Here is a 21,197-nt window from a genome sequence, read left to right on the forward strand (position 1 = left end):
AGTATGGGCACCAGTGTGCCATAGCATACATACGAAAGTTAGAGGACAACTTGTAGGAGTTGGTTCTCATTACATTTATTTGTGCCCAGGGCATCAAAAACAGATTGTTGGTGCCTTTACATGCTGATCCGTGTCAGCACCCCAGGTGAGATGTTTTTAATGTTAGTGGACTCACACTACTGCTGAGCATTGTGGTAAGCAGCTCAGAGGTAAAAGGACACAGGTGCCTATGGATATGTCACTTTAGGTATAACTGTCTGCCAAACACTCATTCTGGCTTACTGATAAGCTTCCTTGAAGAAACAACTACTCTCCTTAATTATCAGGCTGTCACAAGCTTAATCTCAACCTTACATCAAGGGTAATAATGATTCTATACATTTGATAATAGCCATAATTCATATATAGTGTCACATGGGCTCAGCCAAACCAAGTAAGTTATATCTGAATGAGATGGAAGCCTCTTGCTTTAGTTACTGGACTCTTGTCTCTCTAGACTTACAGTTTGTAGAATGGAGATGCGGAATGAATTCATATACGATGAGGAGAGGCTGACTGAGAATAAAGCTAAAAGAAAGAACAGAGACCACGACCAGATGACATCTTTTTGATCAGCTGGAGCCAGCCTGGATTTCCCACGAATGTTTAGCTGTATAAGTTAATAAATCATCTAGCCTGCTTACTAAGATCACTTAGATTTGTTTTCCTACTTATAAGTGAAAGGTATTGATGAGGAAAGGCCACCATTTCTGTTGACAAACTAAATATTAGCCAGCTAGCTATGGAAGAAGAAATGTGGGCGCTAAGTCTGATCAGAGTTCCTATTCTTGTTCTGATACCATACAGCACACCAGTAAAGTTTTCTTCATTATTAAAACAGGAATAATAACCATAACTGTTAAGTTTTAGTGGGAAAGTTCATGAATAAAGCAAAGCATATATGGCTCAGGCAGTATGTTTCAAAGTAATACCTAATTTGTAATTTAAATATGTTGAGGCTCTTTAAGATAAGAAGGGGCTAGAAAGAGGGCTTAGCAGATAAGAGCATTGACTGTTGCCCCTCCAGAAGACCCAGGTTCAATACCCAAGGCCCACAAAGAAACTAACAACCAACTCTAACTCTATTTCCAGAGGATCTAACAATCTCTTCTGGCATCCATGAGTACTGCATGTATGTGGCAAATATACATACAAACAAGATACCCATACACATAAAATAAAATGAATCTCAAAAAAAGTATTTTAAATAAGAATATATACAGAGGGTGCCTTTTTAGTATTCATATGGTCCTGAGTTCAAATCCCAGAAGATCTTCCTCCTCCCCAAAATTTACTTACTTACCTTAGGGTTGAAATATTATTTCTTCATGGAAATTAATTCCTCAAGAATAGAATTCTGTCCCTATGACTCAATAATTATATGTTGTCACTTACTATTTCTTGTCTTCCCAACAACTTACCTTCAAAGTATACACTCCCATTCTACCTGGGACTTTATAGAAGATGCCCTCTTCACCTCGGGAGTTTGTGTGCAGCATTGCATTTAAGCATGCAAGAGGGGAAGTCCCACTACAAAAAAGAAGGTGAACATAGTGATTAGTTTATCTCTGAATATCCTTTGTAATTTAACTCAATTTTTTAATTCTTCAGCATTACTTTCCATAAGTAATTTTTTACTAACAATAAAGTATATCACTATAGAAAGAGATTGCCATGGAGAATATGAGTGGAAAATTCATCTTGGAGTATATAAAAGGGAAAAAAATTCTTAATCTAAAACTTAAGTAGAAACAAAACAAAAAACCCACATATAGCAATATCAAACTATTTTTAAAATCTAATTTAATTATATATGAAACTTTACAAGTGTACATGAGACGTGGAAAGCATGCACACATGAACGAGTGCATGTGCACATACACAGATTCAAAATTTACCTTCTTTTTTTTAAAATATTTTATTTAATTTTAATGTGCCTTAGTATGAGAGTGTCAGATCTTTGAGTTACAAACAGCTGTGAATTGCCGCGTGAGTGTTGGGAATTGAACCCGGGTCCTTTGGAAGAGCAGGCAGTGCTCTTAACCACTGAGCCATCTCTCCAGCCCCAAGATTTGTCTTCCTGTATGCTGTTTCACTAAACTTAATCTGATCTTTAAAACTAAATTGCCATGGTTTTATGTACCTACCTTAAACTTATCTGGAGATCACTATAAAAGGTACTTAGCAGACTTTTTATATTGCTTATGGTAGCTTTCTTTCCCATTTTCTAAAATTTTAAATATGTAATAACTTATTATTTAGAAATAAAAAAAAAATTGTAGGTGGGGCATGATGGCACACAACTGCAATTCCACAATTTAGGAGACTGATGCAAAAAGATCACAAGTTCAACGCCACCCTCTACTATAAAGCAAATTCCTAAGGGGTAAAGATTCTTTTCCAACTGTCAACAGCCCAAATTACATTTCTAAAAAAAAAATAATAAAGCCAATAAAATTCACTAACAAGCATCCGTATCTTGGTTTGTCGTTGCATTAAGAAAACCGGACTAATATTTTACCCTAAGTCTAATGTTAGCTTCTTTTGTTAAGTCCTTATATAGGAAGAAACAGGAAAGAGGGCTGGCGAGATGGCTCAAAGGTTAAAAGCACTGACTGCTCTTTCAGAGGTCCTGAGTTCAATTTCCAGCAACCACACAGTAGCTGAAAACCATCTATAATGTGATCTAATGCCCTCTTCTAGTGTTCATGCAAGCAGAGCACTGTATACATAATAAATAAATCTATTTTTTAAAGAAAAAGGAAAGAAAAAACAAACAAACAAACAGGAGGCAGGGTGCAATGGCACATGCTTTTAATCCCAGCCCTTGGGAGACAGATGCAAGCAGACAGATACAAGCAGATCTCTTAGTATAAGATCAGCCTGGTCTACAGAGCAAGTTCAAGACCAGCCTGGTCTACAAAGTGAGTCCAGGACAGCCAAGGCTACACAGAGAAACCCTGTCTTTAAGAAAGAAAATTTTAAAAAAAAAAAAAGAAAGAAAGAAAGAAAGAAAGAAAAGAAAAAAGAGAGAGAGAAAGAAAAGAAACAGAAAAGGCGAACTATAAGCAATGTATTTTTTAAGCATAAACTCAGGAGCATTAAAAAGTACCCCTGGGCATGGTAACTTATATTCAGAAATCAAACCTCTATAGCAGTGGTTCTCAACCTTCCCGATGTTGCAACCCTCTAATACCCTCATGCTGTGGTGACCTCCAACTGTATAATTATTTCATTGCTACTTCATAACTGTCTACTATTATGAATCATAATGTAAATATTTATGTTTTCTCATAGCCTTAGGCCACCTCCTAAGAAAGGTTGTTTGAATTATCCTCCAGACCCTGTCAAGGGTTTTTTTGGGTTTTTTTGGTGTTGTTTTCCGAAACAGGGTTTCTCTGTGTAGCCTTGGCTGTCCTGGACTCATTTCGTAGACCAGGCTGACCATGTACTAAGAGATCCGCCTGTCTCTGCCTTCCATGTGCTGGGATTAAAGGCGTGCGCTGCCACCACCCAGCCTGGCAAGGGTTCTTTATCTACCATTTGAGAACCATGGTTCCAGAGTTGAGGCAGATAAAAAATGTTCTATATTAGCTGAAGACTGGCAAAAAACATAAAACAATAAAAAAAACAAAACAAAAACCTGTGTTATAAAATATTAAATCGTAGAGATTAGAAAGATGTCTCAAAACACCTGTTACTTTTGCAGAGGGCCTAAGTTGAATTCCCAGCACCCACGTGGAGGCTCACAAACATCTTCAACTCTAGTTCAAGGAGATCCAATGCTCCCTTCTAACCTCTGCAGACACCAGGCATACAAGTGATGCATATGTACACACACACCGAATATTGATACATGCCAGGCATGGCAGTACATGCCTTTAATCTCAGCACTCAAAAACAAAGGCAGATGAATCTCTGAATTTGAGGCCAATCAGGTCTACCTAACAAATACTAGGCCAACAAGGGCTACATTGTGAAACTGTGCCTCAAAAACAAATCAATAGACATAGATAAAAAATGTTTTCTCTTTTGAAAATCCAACTACAGACTGCCTACCAAAAATAAATAAAATTTATGTTGTAAGATGATTAGGCCTATAGATTTCATGCAACAGAAAAAGACTAAGAAATAGCTCTTAAAATAAAAGCTTCAGCCAGGCGTAGTAGCGCACACCTTTAATCCCAGCACTCGGGAGGTAGAGGCACGTAAATCTCTGTGAGTTTGAGGCCAGCCTGGTCTGCATAGTGAGTCCAGGACAGCTAGGGATACACACAGAAAAACCCTGTCTCGAAAAACAAAACAAACAAACAAAAAAAAAATTGAAAAAATTTTTTAAAAAGTAAAAGAGAGCATCAAGTTAATATCAGCATTAAAATACAGAAAATAAACTGTGGTAGGAATATTACTAAAAATCAGTTATCAATCTAAGATCAAAGGCTATACAGTACTAAAAAAAAATACACTAGTAAACTTTTTTGTATGCTTGGTAAGTTTTTGTTTTTGAGACAGAATTCATTATGTAGCACAGGCCTTAATTTGCTTGGAACTCTAGATGTATGTAGCCTGGCCTGGCCTCAAACACAAAGTAATCTTCCTAATTTAGTCTCTGAAGCACTAGAATTACAGGTGTGGAACACCATGCCTGGCTTTTGGTGCTGCAATACTTAAAGCAACATATGTAGGTATCTTAGGAAAGTAGAAGTAGCAAGAAAGCACACCTAAAGTTTCTATGGAACCTAGGCAGTTGGGGCTCATGCCTTTAAGCCCAGGCCAGCCTGGTCTACAGAGCTGGTTCCAGTACAGCCAGAAGTACACAAAACAATCCTGTCTCAAACAACCAAAAAGGGGGGCGGGAGGGGGAGAAGCATATAGAAACCTGGGCATGGTGGCGCACACCTTTAATCCCAGCACTCGGGAGGCAGAGGCAAGTGAGTTTGAGGCCAGCCTGGTCTAGTCAGTCTAGGACTGCTTTAGTTTTATACAAAGAAATCCTGTCTTGAAAAACAACAACAACAAGAGAGCATATAGGGTCAAGGAATGGTCTGGAGACTCCTTAAGCAGTTTTTGCTATTCTTGGTTTGTTTTATTTTTGTTTCTTAAGTTTCTTACAATTACTAAGGGACAAAACAACTTAAACGCACACTTCATCATCTTCTCAGCTGTCTGCTAGTGCCACTCAAAACCTCAAAGCAAATCTACTATAGGGGCCATAGGAACATGGACAGAACTGGAGGAATTGACATTAAGATAGGCAGAGTACAAAGGGCTGGAAAGATGGCTCAGCAGTTAAGAGCACTGGGTGATCTTCCAGAGGACCCAGGTTCAATTCCCAGAAGCTATATGGTAGCTCACAACTATCTTAACTTCTATTCCAGTTGATCTGACTCCCTAACACATACAGGCAAAACACCAATGTACATAAAATAAAATTTAAATGCATTATTTTAGCCCGGTATGGTGGCGCACACCTTCAATCCCAGCACTAGAGAGGGAGAGGCAGGAGAATGTCTGAATTCGAGGCCACCCTCATCTATTAAGTGAGTCTAAGACAGTCAGGGCTCTGTTACACAGAGAAACCCTGTCTCAAGAAACAAAGGGAGGTGGGGAGGCAGGTCACTGGAGCTCACTGGTCAGCCAGCCTAGCCAACAGAAAAGCTATGAGGGAGGAGGAGGCAGAAAACACTCGATGTCCACCTCTGACCACCATACTCACACATCTTGCACCCACATAAGCATGTACATACACCACACCCAAAGAATCAATAAAATAAAAAAAGTCACATACAATAAACACATAAAGGAGTCTGTGAAATATCTTGGATGTCTCTAATGGGTATGTGTCCATACTTTTTCTGAACTGTGATAATGTGGCATATCAACACCCAGGGAGAAGGTCATTACACAAAGGATGCTAGGATTAAATGCATGTGCCACAAAGCCCAGCTGAAATGGTTAAAAAACAAAACATACACACAAACCAACCCCTTCCCCAAAAAATGCACCCAACAAAACACTTCCTTGTCCAAGGGTTGGCAGAATACTTACTTGCCTACTATGCCTTGTAAGGGCCTTGGGTTCAATGCCCATTACCAAGAGGGCCAAGTTAAGATCCTTGCCCAATCAATCACCTACCTTTTACACAAAAGTGAGACAACAAAGATGAGCTTAAGTTCTATCACTAACTAGCTGTGCAATTGGCTCCTGTTTCAATGTCTTTATGAGACAAAGATGGCTAAGGGTTTATATAAACATAACACACATGTAATAGCTAACTCCTATCTTAGTCAAGGTCATTTCAAATACTAGCTCATTAAAACATCTAAGGTGTGTGTGTCTCTGTGTGTGTGTGTGTGTGTGTGGTTTTTGCCTACATATATATGTGTGTGTGAGACTGTCAGATCTTGAAGTTACAGATAGCGTGTGGGTGCTGGGAATTGAACATGGGTCCTCTGGAAGGCAGTGCTCTTAACCACTGAGCCATCTCTCCAGCCCCAACATCTAACTTTTTAAAATCTTGTAATAAACAGGCAATAAGCAGGGCATGGTGGTGCACACCTTTTATCCCAGCACTCGGGAGGCAGAGGCAGGCAGATCAATGTGAGTTCGAGGCCAGCCTGGGCTACAAAGTGAGTCCAGGACAGCCAAGGCTACACAGAAAGACCCTATCTCGAAAAACAAGAAAGAAGCCGGGCGTGGTGGCGCACGCCTTTAATCCCAGCACTCGGGAGGCAGAGGTAGGCGGATCGCTGTGAGTTCGAGGCCAGCCTGGTCTACAAAGCAAGTCCAGGACAGCCAAGGCTACACAGAGAAACCCTGTCTCGAAAAACCAAAAAAAAAAAAAAAAAGGAAAAGGAAGAAAGAAAGGAAGGAAGGAAAGCAGGCAGGCAGGCCATAATAAACAGGTAATAAAATTAAAGGTAGCTTTGAGAGAAACTGACTGCTCCTCCATTTCTGTGATTAGAGTACCACCTAACTATTTATTATCTTACTACAGATGATTAGAATGCTTAAAGCTTTTCTTTTTTGTTTTGGGTTTGTTTTTTGTTTTGTTTTGTTTTGTTTTGAGACAAGGTCTCTGTGGAGCCCTGACTATCCTAAAGTTCATTCTGTTAGCTGGCCTCCGACTCAGAAATCCACCTGCTTCTGCCTCCTGAGTGCTGGGATTAAAGGCGTGCAGCAGCAGCAGCAGCAGCAGCAGCAGCACCACCACCACCACCACCACCAATTGGACCTAGTTCCAACCACAGTACAAAAAGGTTACATTTGAGATCTTATGATTCCAGGTAAAAGAAGTGTCAATGTGAACACAGTATGAAACCCAGAATCTTTGTGAAGAAAATGAATTATCGGTATAATTATACAAGAACTGAACTAGAAACAATTAAAAGAACACAGAAATCAGATTTTAAAATTATACTTATTTATTTTTATGCATATGAGTGATTTGTCTTCACACACACCCAGAAGAGGGAATCAGATCCCAGTGATGGTTGTGAGCCACCGAGTAGTTGCTGGGAATTAAACTCTGGACCTCTGGAAGAGCTGTCAATACTCTTAACCAATGAACCATCTCTCCAGACCCATCAGATAAAAATACATCACTGTCCTGTTGGGTAGTTATTATTCACTTAGCAATGCAGTTTTGTATTATAATAGCTAGGGCTGTTATAATTGCTTTCTGCATCTTTAAAGAAACTTACTTTTTGGAAACTGAACTGAGTCCTCTGCAAGAGCAGTAAGTGCTCTTAACTGTTGAACTTTGTCTCCAGCCTGGCTTGTCCTTCTGCTTTCATGTCTGAGCTATAATGCCAGATGTGGATGTGGATTTTGAAAATCTGATATTTTAAGCAGTTATCTGACCCAACCATTCAAACAATTCCTAATATTTTCTATCAGGAATTCTTTCTCAGAGAAGTAACTTAAGAGTTATGGTAAATCTTAGACTGTATTAAATGGCTTTGACTTCAAACTCAAAAACAAATATTAAAATAGGAGGGAATTGGGGCTCAAGAGATGGCTCAATGGTTAAGAGTGCGGGCTGCTCTTCCAGGGGTCCTAAGTTCAATTCCCAGCAACCACATGGTGGCTCACAGCCATCTATAATGTGATCTGATGATACAGTACTCATATACAATAAATAAAATTCAAAACAGGAGGGAATGATTAGGTGGCATCATGCACATGAGGTAAAACCACAAGATAATTGGGCATGGTGGCCCACATCTCTAAGCCCAGCATTTTGGAGACAGATCTTACTAAGGCTCTGTTCAAAACAAAACAATCAAAACCAGACCAGAACTAAGTCCCTCTGCCCTCAAAGAGCACTGCTACCACCTACAAAGTATCCAACAGACCAGTCACAGGTCCTGCCACAAGAGCATCACAATACACATGCAACACGCTCACACACCATACACACAAAAATAATTTAAAATATTAAATCTTAATTAAGTTTCATGTATCACATTACTTAAAAATGATTACGAGAATAAATTAATAAAAACATTAAAAACAAACAAACAAAAAATGATTACGATACTATAAGTGAATTTAACAGAGTACTAACTGAAGAAAGATTAATCTCAAGCTATAAGCAAACGGCATGCCATGACATAAAAACACAGATATAGTTCCCTGTTCTCAAATCCCACATGAAAGTCATATAGCTGAAAGAAACAGAAGACTATACTGTACACAAGGGAATTGCTACAGCAAAAGGTTACCTAAAGTGACATGCAAATACACACAAGAAGCCAATTCAGTGAAAGACTCAGACTGTGGATTTTAATTCTGTTCTGCCTGGTTTAAAGTAAATGTCATTTAGGTAAACAATTTACCAATATTTTCTCAGTATCAGTCAAGCAAGTATATTTTCAGTCTCATAGGCAATAAGCAACACGCTCTATATTGTATTTTCATTGCCATGCTAGGTTGTACTACAGTGCTATAAGGCAAATGACAATTTTGATAAACTTTAATGTCAACAACTTCTAAAATTATGGCCATGTAATGGCTACAAACTATAAAAATAAAGAAACAAGAAAAAAAGCACATTTAGTGACTAACATTTATATATTACCATTATTTCTTCACTTCTAAACCAGTTAGTTTTATAAAGTAAAAATCATGCACACAAAGGCACACTTGATAAAACCTCTAAAGAGTGCTTTATAACTGTTTAATACTCATTTAGAATAAAGTAATACTTCTTACCTTCTGGAGTTGGAATGCACCCCAAGAAAACAAGAGGAGGGAAAAGAAAGGTTTTAATTTTTCTTTACAAGTAACAATAAGTTCCCCCAAATAAATTATAGCTTGATCTTCCAGAAATACTAACGATCTTCAAATTAGTAACAATCCAGATTTTGCTACATAAAACGTTAATTTTTAAAATTAGTCCAAAACATCCATCTAAAATTGCACATATAAATTCAGCTACACAGTCTAAGTTGCTTTAGAAAAACAAGTGAAACACTTGAACTCTACGAAAAAGTGTAAGTATCAGAGCAGCTTAGAGTTAAGTGTGAATTTTGTTACAGCATTCTTTTCCCATGCGTTTTGATTACAAGGAGTCATCATAAAACCATCATCTATAGCCTTTGGATTATCTGCATATCTTTGATCTATAATGGAATTTGATGCTAATTGAAATAGATAAGATTGTGACTGGTGCGGGGTGTGGAGGCGCATGCTTGTACTCTCAGATTTATGAGTTCTTGGGCAACATGGGTTATTTAGCAAACCTTGGCTCAAGACAAAAACAACAAAACAGCAAGCTGAGAGAGGTGGTATACGCCTATAATCTCATTTTTTACAAGGTTCAACGTCCAGACCACCCTCGGTAGTATGAGATCCACTTATCCCTCACTACCTCTATCCCCTCCCCCCTAAAAAAGAAGGGGGAAAAACAACTTTTTTTCTATCAATGCCTAAGCATTTGTTTCTGTTTATAAATTATTCCTCTTCTTGACAATCCTACCAAGTTTGCAGGCTTGACACAAGACTAGCCACTAAGAAGAGAGGCTTAACCACAAAGGCAGGAGCTAATCTTAGAAAAGCGTGTTATTATCTTAATTTAAAAAAAAAACAAAAACAAAACACTCACGTGCACTTTTGGGAGTTGGTTCTCCCCTTCCACTCCTTCCACCATGGGAGCCAGAGGTCAAACTTAGGTGTATGTAGCAAACAAATGCTTTTACCTGTGAGTCACCTCACGGACACAAAATGTTCTTCGTTCTTAAATTGAGCTCTTGCTAATGAAATCCCACTTTTGGGCAATTTAGCTTGGTAAATAGCCAAAAAAGATCTACTTTGCAGTAATAATGATTTCTTGTATAAAGACTATAAACTCTGTATTCCCATAAAAGCACCACAAATGTTATTATCTGTATTTTTGATGTGGTGTTGTGAGATAGGGTGTGGTGATTTAAAGGAGAATGGTTCGCATAGCCTCATATACTTGAATGCTTTGTGCCCAACTGTTGGAACTGTTTGGGAAGGATTAAGAGGTGTGGCTTCTCGGAGGGTGTACCACTGGGGGCTGAGGTTTCAAAAATCCACCTAATTCCTAGTTTACTCTCTGCCTCATACTTGTGAATCAATGTAAGCCTCAAGTGCTGTTCTACCACCCTCTGTAACTGAAAGCCCAATTAAAAGCTTTCTTTTATAAGTTGCCTTGGTCATGATGTTTTATCCCAGCAACAGAAAAAGTAAGTAATACGTAGAGTTTCGCTGAGTAGTCCTGTCAGCCTGACTCAATATGTAACTGAGGTGGGCCTCAAACTTACAGGACTTGTCTCAGCTTCCTAAACACTGAGGCTGCAAATGTGTTGCTCACCATACCTAATATTTTTTGGTTCAAATTTCTTCCTGCCCTCCCCATTCCCCTTTGGTCTGTCTGTCTGTCTTTCTTTTCTTTCTCTCTTTCTGTTTTGGGTTTTCAAGACAGGGTTTCTCTGTGTAGCCCTGGCTGTCCTGGACTCACTTTGTAGACCAGGCTGGACTTGAATTTACAGAGATCCGCCTGCACAAATGTTGGGATTAAAGGTGTGTGCCACCACCGCCTGGCTCACCCTTTGGTTTCTCAAGACAGGGCTTCTCTGTGTAATAGCCTTGGCTGTCCTAGACTTACTTTGTAGACCAGGCTGTCCTCGAACTCACAGCAATCCGCCTGCCTCTGCCTCCCGAGTGCTGGGATTAAAGGCATGCGCCACCACCGCCTGGCTCTAAATTTCTTATCTTTATGAGAATCCCCATTCTCATAATGGCTGTAGACAGCCAAATTTATCTTAATATACAGAATAAGTAATGTAATTTTAACATTTCTTTTTTGTTTTTGTTTTTGTTTTTGTTTTTCGAGACAGGGTTTCTCTGTGTAGCCTTGGCCATCCCGGACTCACTTTGTAGACCAGGCTGGCCTCGAACTCACAGCGATCCGCCCGCCTCTGCCTCCCAAGTGCTGGGATTAAAGGCGCACGCCACCACGCCCGGCAATTTTAACATTTCTTAATGACAAAAAGTCTTAATTATGCAATGATTAATATTGCTAACAAGACACACTTAGAAGTAGAATCTTATACCTTTGACCATATTAACACATACCACTACATTTGAAGATTAAACATTTATTTATTCATTTTTAAATGTGTATGTGACACAGAATGTGTGGAGAACAAAGGACAATTTCCAGAAGTCATCTCCCTATTTCTACTAAGGTGATCCAATTGGCCAAGTGCTTTAAGTCCTTGAGGTATCTTGGCAGCTCTATTTTACTAATTTTTGAAGAGAGGATCTTGTTATGTTGCCCAAGTTGGTCTAGAACTTATGGGCTCAAGTGATCTTCCAAGCAGCCTCTCTCAAGCATCTTAGACTACAGGCATGTGTCGTAATATCCAGCAATGACTTTCTCTTGACACACATAGTAGATCTTTTCCAGTTCACTTTTTACATTAAAATTTATTCACATTACATCCGGTCAGTTCATTTTTCTTAACAAATCTTATTTCTTCTCACACTGCCTACTTCTAAAGTAGACACATAGCAATTTTTATCCAATAATTACCAGCTCAGTATACCAAAAATACAAAGTGATAGGTGACGGCTTAAAGATGACTCTAGATCTTCCTAAGAATTGACGTGCATGGGCTTTGAAAGATAGCCACTTACCTTCTCATCAAGAATTCGTTTTATTTATTTTTGATTTTATAAATAGTATGTCTTAAAAAACTCCAAAGATTAACTGATAAATAAGCCCAAAGTTTATAAAGTATCATACTAATCAATCAATGTTTAGGACAAAGAATACCAATATATACTAAATATTATTAAGTACTCTAACCAAACACAATTATGACTAGTAATATTTTAATAACTCGCCTGATTTCTTTTAGTCCTTCTCTCTGGATAACTTGTAGAATTTCTTTATGACTCATAGGTGTATTGGGGTATTTTTCTAAGACCTGAGAAACAAGGAAATAATAACAATGAATTAATTCTTATTTTAAGTTCTCACTCTGATAATTGTCTTATAACTATGTCAATAATTAGATCTAAAACATAAATGTCTAGAGACTTCACCCAGTTCTTTTCCTTCAATAGCAAACAATAAGTCAAATTCTGAAGCACAAATGGATCAAAAGGCTAAAATTGACATTTGAGTTACAATCAAATTTGAATTAAATTACAATTTAAATTAAAACTAACATTGAATTAATGAGTACAGAATTGCTTACTTTTAGTCTGTTTTCTCGACCTGTGGCCTACCACTGTGCACATTTTAAGATTATCTAATTTAACAGGGTGTAATGGCACACACCTTTAATCCCAGGGCTAGGGAGGCAGAGATAATTAGAGGCCAGCCTGATCTACAGAGTGGGCTCCAGAGCCAGGCATGGTGGCACATGCCTTTAATCCCAGCACTCAGGAGGCAGAGGCAGGCAGATCTCTGTGAGTTCGAGGCCAGCCTGGTCTACAAAGTGAGCCCAGGACAACCAAGTATACACAAAGAAATCCTGTCTCAAAAAAACAAACAAAAACAAAAACAGAGTGGGTTCCAGGGCAGCCAGGACTACACAGAGAAGCCCTGCCTCAAAAAGGGGAAAAAAAAAAAAAAAAGATTATCTGTATTTACAATTCTATCAAAAGCTACTACTGCATGGACATAAATGAACATACATCTATAACTGTATTAAAATTGTATTGGTGAACATTTATCTCTTTGCTTTCTGACTGCAAATGTAACATGACCTCACACCCCTCCCATGTGTCCCCACACCATAATGAACTGCAAGTTAAATTAAATCCATGTTTCCTTTAAAAAAAAGGGGGGGGGCTGGAGAGATGGCTCATGGTTAAGAGCACTGTCTGCTCTTCCAAAGGACCAGGGTTCAATTCCCAGCACCCACATAGCAGCTCACAACTGTCTGTAACTCCAAGATCTAACACTTTCACACCAATGCACATAGATTAAAACTAAACAAAATATTTTTTTTTTAAAACTGTATCCATGTTTTGAATGCAATAAAGACAATAAGCATAGTTTGTTCTGCCTTTCCCATTAAATGTAACTAAATGTCAGGGCAAAATGGATTAAAATAGTTACTTGAGGACTTCAAAAGTGGAAACCACAACTAGAAAACACACAACCTCCTGGCCCAGACTCAACAGCAACCTGAAACCAAAGAGCACACTGACAGAGAAAGGGCTCCAAAATGAATCTTGTCGTTTCTGTCTGAAGCACAGGAAAGGGAGCCCTTCCTAACCCATGTCCCAGGGGAAGAGAATTCTCCCAAGTTGTTTTTAGGCAGCATAGCAGTAGCTGTAGACCAATATCAAACTTTGAAACTAAAGTCAGGAATGGTGGCACATCCCTTAATCCTAGCACTGGAAGGCAGAGGTGGTTAGGCCTCTGTTAGTTTAAGGCTGGTCAAGACCATTTAGTAAGACCGTATCTCAAAAACAAAGGTCTCCACATGGTTTTTTGTTTTTGTTTTGTTTGTTTGGTTTTTGGAGACAGCGTCTCTCTGTGTTAGCCTTGGCTGTCCTGGACTCGCTTTGTAGATCCGCCTGCCTCTGCCTCCTGAGTGCTGAGATTAAAGGCGTGCACCACCACACCCGTCTGTATCCACATGATTTAAATGAACATTTGATAGTTTGTTTAGTTTGGTTTGAGGACAAATTCTCCAGCCCAGGCCCATAACTCCTTACCCAGCCAAGAATGCCCTTGAACTTCTGACCCTCCTGTGCTAGCACAAACACACCAAATCTACCCAGTTTATGCTGGGGATGGATTCCAGGGTGTCTTATATGCTATGCAGCACTCTACCAAATGAGATCTATCCCCAGTCCCTCATGGCTGTATGATCCTAACAGCATCAAAATGTCAAATATATGATCTAGAATCACTCTAAAATTCACAAAAGACAAACTACAAATAACAGACCCAAAATGGCAAGTGTTAAAATTATAAGACATAAGCAGCTATGCTTCCAGAAGTAGTAATGCATGTCTTTAACCCCAGTACTCAGAATGCTGAAACAGTATTGCCCTGCCTTTATTAAGTCTACTTTACAAAGAGACACATGAAGTAAAGTTCTTGCAAATACAACATAAAAATGATAAAGTTGGTACTATGCACTCATAAACATAGTCTAAAGAAAAACCAAGAAGAAAACTGGAAGACATTATCACACACAAAGTTGTCTACGACAAATCAATGTAGCAGGGCAGTGGTGGCACATGCCTTTAATTGCAGCACTCAGGAGGCAGAGGCAGGTGGATCTCTGTGAGTTCAAGGCCAACCTGATCTATAAACAGAGTTCTAGGACAGCCAGGGCTATTATACAAAGAAACCCTATCTCAAAACAAAACCAAACAAACAAACAAAACAAAACCAATAAGAAAACACTTATTAAAAGAAAGCACAAGGCAGGCGGCACAGCAGCCCACGCCTGTAATCCCACCACTTGGGAAAGCAGAGGCAGGCCAATCTGTGTGTTCTAGGACAGCCTGGTCTATCTTCCAGAGGTCCTGAGTTCAATTCTCAGCAACCACATGGTGGCTCACAACCCTCTATAATGTGATTTGATGCCTTCTTCAGGCATGCAGGTATAAATGCAGGCAGAGCACTGTATACATAATAATAAGTAAATAAATCTTTAAAAAAAAAAAAAAAAAAAAAGCAAGTCCAGGACAGCCTTGTAGACACAGAGAAACCTTGTCTGGGCGTTGGGGGAGGGGTAGCAACGGAAATAAATGAACTCAGTATAGCAGGCTGAGGCAGAAAGGTCTTGAGTTCCAGGCCAACCTATACAATATGGCAAGACTGTTTCAAAAACAAGCAAAACACACACCCCTAAAATTTAGAAGAAAACTAATAAAAGGAAGAAATATTGATAAATCAAACACAATAAAAAACACAAAAAGAATTAGAATTTTATAAGAAAAACTTCAGATAGAAATACATTTACAGTGCAAATTTATGGATGGTAATATTTAATCATAATTGAACACCAAAGCTCTCACAGCTTTTAAAGAAACAAACAACAAAAAAAAATTGTAATATTAGCCTCAGAAAGTATCTATGGCAAAAACAGTTATCTCATGCACTGTTGGTAGCTACAAACTGGTGAAAGCCTTAGCTATAGCAACATATCAAGAAACACATCACTGGCTCAGCAGTTACAGCACTGGCAGCTCCTATAGAGGACAGAGTTCACTCAACTTTCAACACACACATGCTGATTCACCACCGCTTCTAACTCTAGTTCCAAGGAATCTGATCCTTAGGTACCTTCTGACATCCTCAGTTACCAGATGGCACACACACACACACACACCACACACACACACACACACAATGAAAAACAATTCATAACACAAAATATATCTTTTTAAAAATTTAAGCAAATTATAAATAAATGTAATTCTGATCATTCCCAGAAAATAAGGCTAAATTGCAATGCTAGGTTAGAGATAAGTAGCAATTTTTGTTGTTGTTTTGAGACAAGGTGTTCTCTATTTAATCCTGGTTGTCCTGAAGTTCTTTATGTATATCAGGCTGCCCTCAATCTCGAAAGATCCTCCTGCCTCTGCCTCTGGAGTACTGGCATTAAAGTTCTGCACCACCACGCCCAGCTGGGAAAATCCCATTATAGCCTCTAACTCCTGTGAGTAACTACAAAGCCTGAGCAAGAAGCGCAGAGGTGAGAAGTATAAACAAGATGGAGTCTTCCCAAGCTAACTGAAATCTTCACAAAGATCACATTCTAGGCCATAAAATGCTACATCACAAACCTAAAAGAACAGAAATCTGAACTCGGATTACCATAGAATTAAACTATAAATCAAAAGAAAAGCAGCAGAGGGGGAAAATGTATACTTCTAAGTAATGCAAAATTCAAATAAATCTTGAGAAATTTTTAAATACTTTCAACCAAAAGAAACTACAACTTGACAGTACAAAAGCAATGCTTAGAGGCAATTGTAGATCGCTGAGAATGAGGCTAAGTGTACTGACATACCTATATCGCAGCAGGTAGAGGCAGCAGAATTAGGAGCTTAAAGCTATCCTCAGTCCAGCCGGTGGTGGTGCATGCCTTTAATCCCAGAACTTGGGAGGCAGAGGTAGGCGGATCTCTGTGAGTTCAAGGCCAGCCTGGTCTACAAAGAGTGTCCAAAACAGCCAGGGCTCTGTTACACAGAGAAACCCTGTCTCAAAAAAAGCTATCCTCAGCTACATAGCAAGTTTGAGGCCAGCCTGGACTACATGAAACCCTGTCTCAAAAAAACCTATGTAAAAATTAGATATTGTTTACCTGTGGAGCTCACTCAGTTAATTGAATGCTGGCCCACCTAGCATGCAGAAAGCTCTGAGATAGAACCTGAATACCCAAAAACCTGGCTATGGTAATGTACACCTATAATATGAGCACATAGAAGCACAGATCAATAGTTTAAGGTCACATGGTTACATCGAGAGTTCAAAGACAGCCTGATCTACATGAGCCCCTGTCTCAAAAAACAGCAACAATAAAAAGCTAAAACTATGGCCCAGCAATTTATTATTAATCAAAATAACTAAAAGTATGTATTGAGACAAAGAGCTATGCAAACATGCACATAAAACCATGTTCCATAGCTGGGCATGGTAGCACACACCTTAATCCCAGCACTCAGGGAGGCAGAGCCAGGTGGATCTCTGCGAGTTCAAGGCCAGCCTGGTCTACAAAGCAAGTCCAGGACATGCTCATAAACAGAGAAACCTTGTCTAAAAACATAAAACAAACAAACAACAACAAAAACGTTCTATAACTGCCAAAAATATACAAACCCTCCAAAGATCCACCAACTGATGAATAAGCAGCAGGGAGCATATATTTATATGATGAAATAATCCTTGGCCATAAAAAATTACAATATTAAAGAACTTTATAAACATGTTAATTTTAAAAATCCAGGCAAGGGCTAGAGAGATGGCTCAGAGGTTAAGAGCACTGCTTGCTCTTCCAAAGGTCCTGAGTTCAATTCCCAGCAACCACATGGTGGCTCACAACCATCTATAATGAGATCTGGTGCCCTCTCCTAGCCTACATGCAGGTACAATACTATATAAATAATAAATAAATCTTTTTTTAAAAATTTATAACCAAGGAAAACTACACAACATATTTGGAAAAGTTAACTGAAAACTATACAACTAGATGTGTCTCGCTGGAAACAGAAAGGTCAGAAGGCAATTGATCAGCAATTTTGTTTTTTTGAGACAGGGTTTCTCTATGTAGCCTTGGCTGTCCTGGATTCACTTTGTAGAACAGGCTGGTTTCGAACTCACAGCGATCCACCTGGCTCTGCCTCCTGCTGATCTGCTGGGAGATCATCAATTTTTTCTTAACTACTGAAAGAAATGGACTACCAACCTTAAAATTTATACCCAACAAAAATATCCAGTCGGGGATGGCAGCACATGTCTAGAATCCCAGCACTGAAAAGGCTGAAGCAGTAAGAGTCAGTTTGGGTTAGGCCCTATCCAAAACAAAACATCCTTCCAGAATGAAGGTAAAATGAAGCTAGACTCTAGGACTGGATAAATGCATCAGTGCAAGAAGCACAAACTGCTCCTGTACTTCCTATAGAAATGAAGACCCAAGTTCACTTGCCAGTACCCATGTCAAGCAGCTCACAATTGCCTGTAACTCTAGCTCCAGGGATACAATGCCTCTGACCTCTGCAGGCGCGCGCGCGCACACACACACACACACACACACACACACACACACACACACAATAATTTTTTTTTAAAAGTTATTCTTTGCCAAGCAGCAGTGGCACACACCTTATTCTTAGCACTCAGGACGCACAGGCAGGTAGATCTGTGAGTTTAAGACTGGCCTGGTCCACAGAACAAGTTCCAGGACAGCCAGAACTACAGAGAAACTGTCTTGAAAATACCAGTGAATAATAAATAAATAAATGAACAACATTATATTGTTGCTTGGTTTTTGAAGGCAGAGTTTCCCTGTGTAACAGCCTTGGCTGTACTGTACTCACTTTGTAGACCAGGTTGGCCTCAAACTCAGAGATCAACCTGCCTCTGCCTCTGGAGTGCTGGGACTAAAGGTGTGTGCCACTACAACTTGGCACTATTGCTCTATTTTGTCCTAGCTCCAAGAACTGGCCATTGGCTGGTATATGGGAACTTGGATTTGAAGAGAAATATTCCTGTATAAAGCATATGATTTATGTGACCATCTGCTTTCCTTCTAGAAGTCAGGAACTTCTCTCAATAAAAACTCTTTGTTTGACATTTTACTCCTTGTTATAATTCATTCTTGAGGAACTAAGCACAGTGTGATCTTACTCAGAAAACTCTTGAAACACTCCTCCAAATTTCACCTCAAGCATATTTTCCATATGCTCACTTCAATTTGAAATTTCTGCATGTACATACACATTCATGTGTGCCTAAGGGTGGAGGTCAGAGGTCAACCTCAAATACATTGCCCTTAGCAGCCCTCCAGCTTCCTTTTTGAGACATTCTCTCACTGTGGGCTAGGGCTCACCAATTAGGTTGGGCTAGCTGTGTGAGTGCTGAGGATCCAAACATGGGTCCTTCCTTATGCTTGAGTAATAAGCACTTGACCAACTGTTTCATCTTCCCAGCCTTGTTTTGCTTTGTTTTGCAACAAGGTCCCATGTAGCCTAAAGTACTTTAAACTTGAAATCCTGCTTCCATTAACTCCCAAGTACTGACACTATAAGCCCATGCACCATGTCCTGCTTCTACCATACCCAGTTTTTTTAACTGAAATCTTTGCCATAATAAATTATAAGTATTAGTATGACTAAAAGCTGAGCCCCATATGTCTTACAGAATCACCAAACCTGGAGTTGGTTATCAGGATCCCCCACAAAAGACACTGAGAGTCTTGTTGCTAAGAAACCATGCTCTACAAGAACAGCAAGTTTAAGGCAGAAAAGAAGTACTATCACAAAGAATCTGAACAATAATGAAAGAAAAAGCCAGGCACAGTGCCCTACTCCAGCACTTCAGAGGCAGAGGTGGAAGGATCTCAAGTTCAAGATCATCCTTAACTACATAGGGAATTCCAGACCAGTATGCGCTACGTGAAACTGTCTCAAAAAATATATATTACGCTGGGCACAGTGGTGCACACCTATAATCCCAGCAGTAGGGAGGCAAAGGCAGGTGGAGCTCTGTGAAGTTGAGGCCATCCTGGTCTACAAAGCGAGTCCAGGACAGCCGAGGCTACACAGAGAAACCCTGTCTTGAAAAAACAAAACCAAAATCAATCCAAAAGAAAAAAGAAAAGGGGCTAAAGAGATGTCTCAGAGGTTTAAGAGCACTGGCTGCTCTTCTAGAAGACTCTGGTTCAATTCCCAGCACACACACATGACAGCTCACAACTGTCTATAACTCCAACTACAGGAGATTTAATGTTCTCTTCTGACCTCCAAGGGCACCAGACTTGCACACTGTATACAAACAGACAGACAGACAGACAGACAGACAGACACACACACACACACACACACACACACACACACAAGACATCCATACACATAAAATAAAATAAAATTTAAAAATAATAAAGAATATATGATAAGCAGCATAATAGGCTATTCTCATGAACTTTAAAAAGTACTTTCCATGATGAAATGTGAAAATTAGAATCTGTCATGGGCTTTCCAATTTCTAGTGTCGTAAGACAGTAACAATATAGTCATGTTACAGTAAAGGCAACCAACTATATGATGATAAGTAAAACAGTAACTCTAAGCATCCTCATGAGAAGAGAAGTAGGTATATACTGTGTTTTCTAGAGCAATGGAGAGGATGACAAGCACAAGGGAAACAATTTAAAAAGAAGATATGGTGGCTCAGCCTATGATCGTAGCTGAGGCTGTGAGGCACAGGCTATGAGGCTAAGGCAGAAAGATACCAGGAATTTGAGATCAGCCTGGACTAGAGTGAAACATCCTGTCTCAAAAAACCCAATAAGTGGGGAGTGGCCCCTAAGACCACACCCCTTTCTGGGAATCTCTGGCAGTTAATGGTTGCTGGGAGGAATAAGAGGAATTTTCTACACTGGGAAGGTGCCTACAATCCTGTAAATAACCCTTTCATCCATGCACCTGTTACCAACCCAAATGAAAACACACCAGGCCACCAAACTGTTAACAAAGAAAAGTAGAAGTGGGCTGGAGAGGTGGCTCAGAGGATAAGAGCACTGTCTGCTCTCCCAGAGGTCCTGAGTTCAATTCCCAGCAACCACATGGTGGCTCACAGCCAGCTATAATGTGACCTGGTGCCCTCTTCTGGTGTGCAGGTGTACACGCAGGCAGAGCACTGTATACATAATAAATAAATAAGTCTTTAAAAAAAGTAGAAGGGAAGTAGCTGGGAAGAGGAAGGTGATCAACAAGCGCAGGAGGGACAAGAAAAGATAATGGAGGATAAAAATGATAAAAATTCATCATGTACACGTATGAAAATAATGTAATAAAACCCATTACTATGTATACTTAATATACATCAATAAAGAAGATAAGCAAGCCAGGCATGGTGGCTCACAACTACAAGCACAGCACTTAAGGTCAACCTTGAGTAGTCGAGGTCAGTAAGGGCTAAGGATCAA

General features: G+C 39.4%; 1 protein-coding gene across 2 annotated transcripts in view; it reads right to left on the reverse strand.

Annotated features, from left to right (window-relative positions):
* Window positions 1-21,197, reverse strand: part of Asxl2 (ASXL transcriptional regulator 2) — an 83,108-nt gene that overhangs the window by 52,642 nt on the left and 9,269 nt on the right. For both annotated transcript variants that reach the window (XM_051142701.1, XM_051142658.1), the window contains exons 2-3: window positions 12,418-12,500; window positions 1,461-1,569 (exon numbers count right to left, since the gene is read on the reverse strand). In XM_051142701.1, the coding sequence (XP_050998658.1) occupies window positions 1,461-1,569; window positions 12,418-12,500 (192 nt within the window). The remainder of the gene's footprint in view (window positions 1-1,460; window positions 1,570-12,417; window positions 12,501-21,197) is intronic.

This window comes from Acomys russatus, chromosome 1 (assembly GCF_903995435.1).
Source record: "Acomys russatus chromosome 1, mAcoRus1.1, whole genome shotgun sequence".
Taxonomy (NCBI): domain Eukaryota; kingdom Metazoa; phylum Chordata; class Mammalia; order Rodentia; family Muridae; genus Acomys; species Acomys russatus.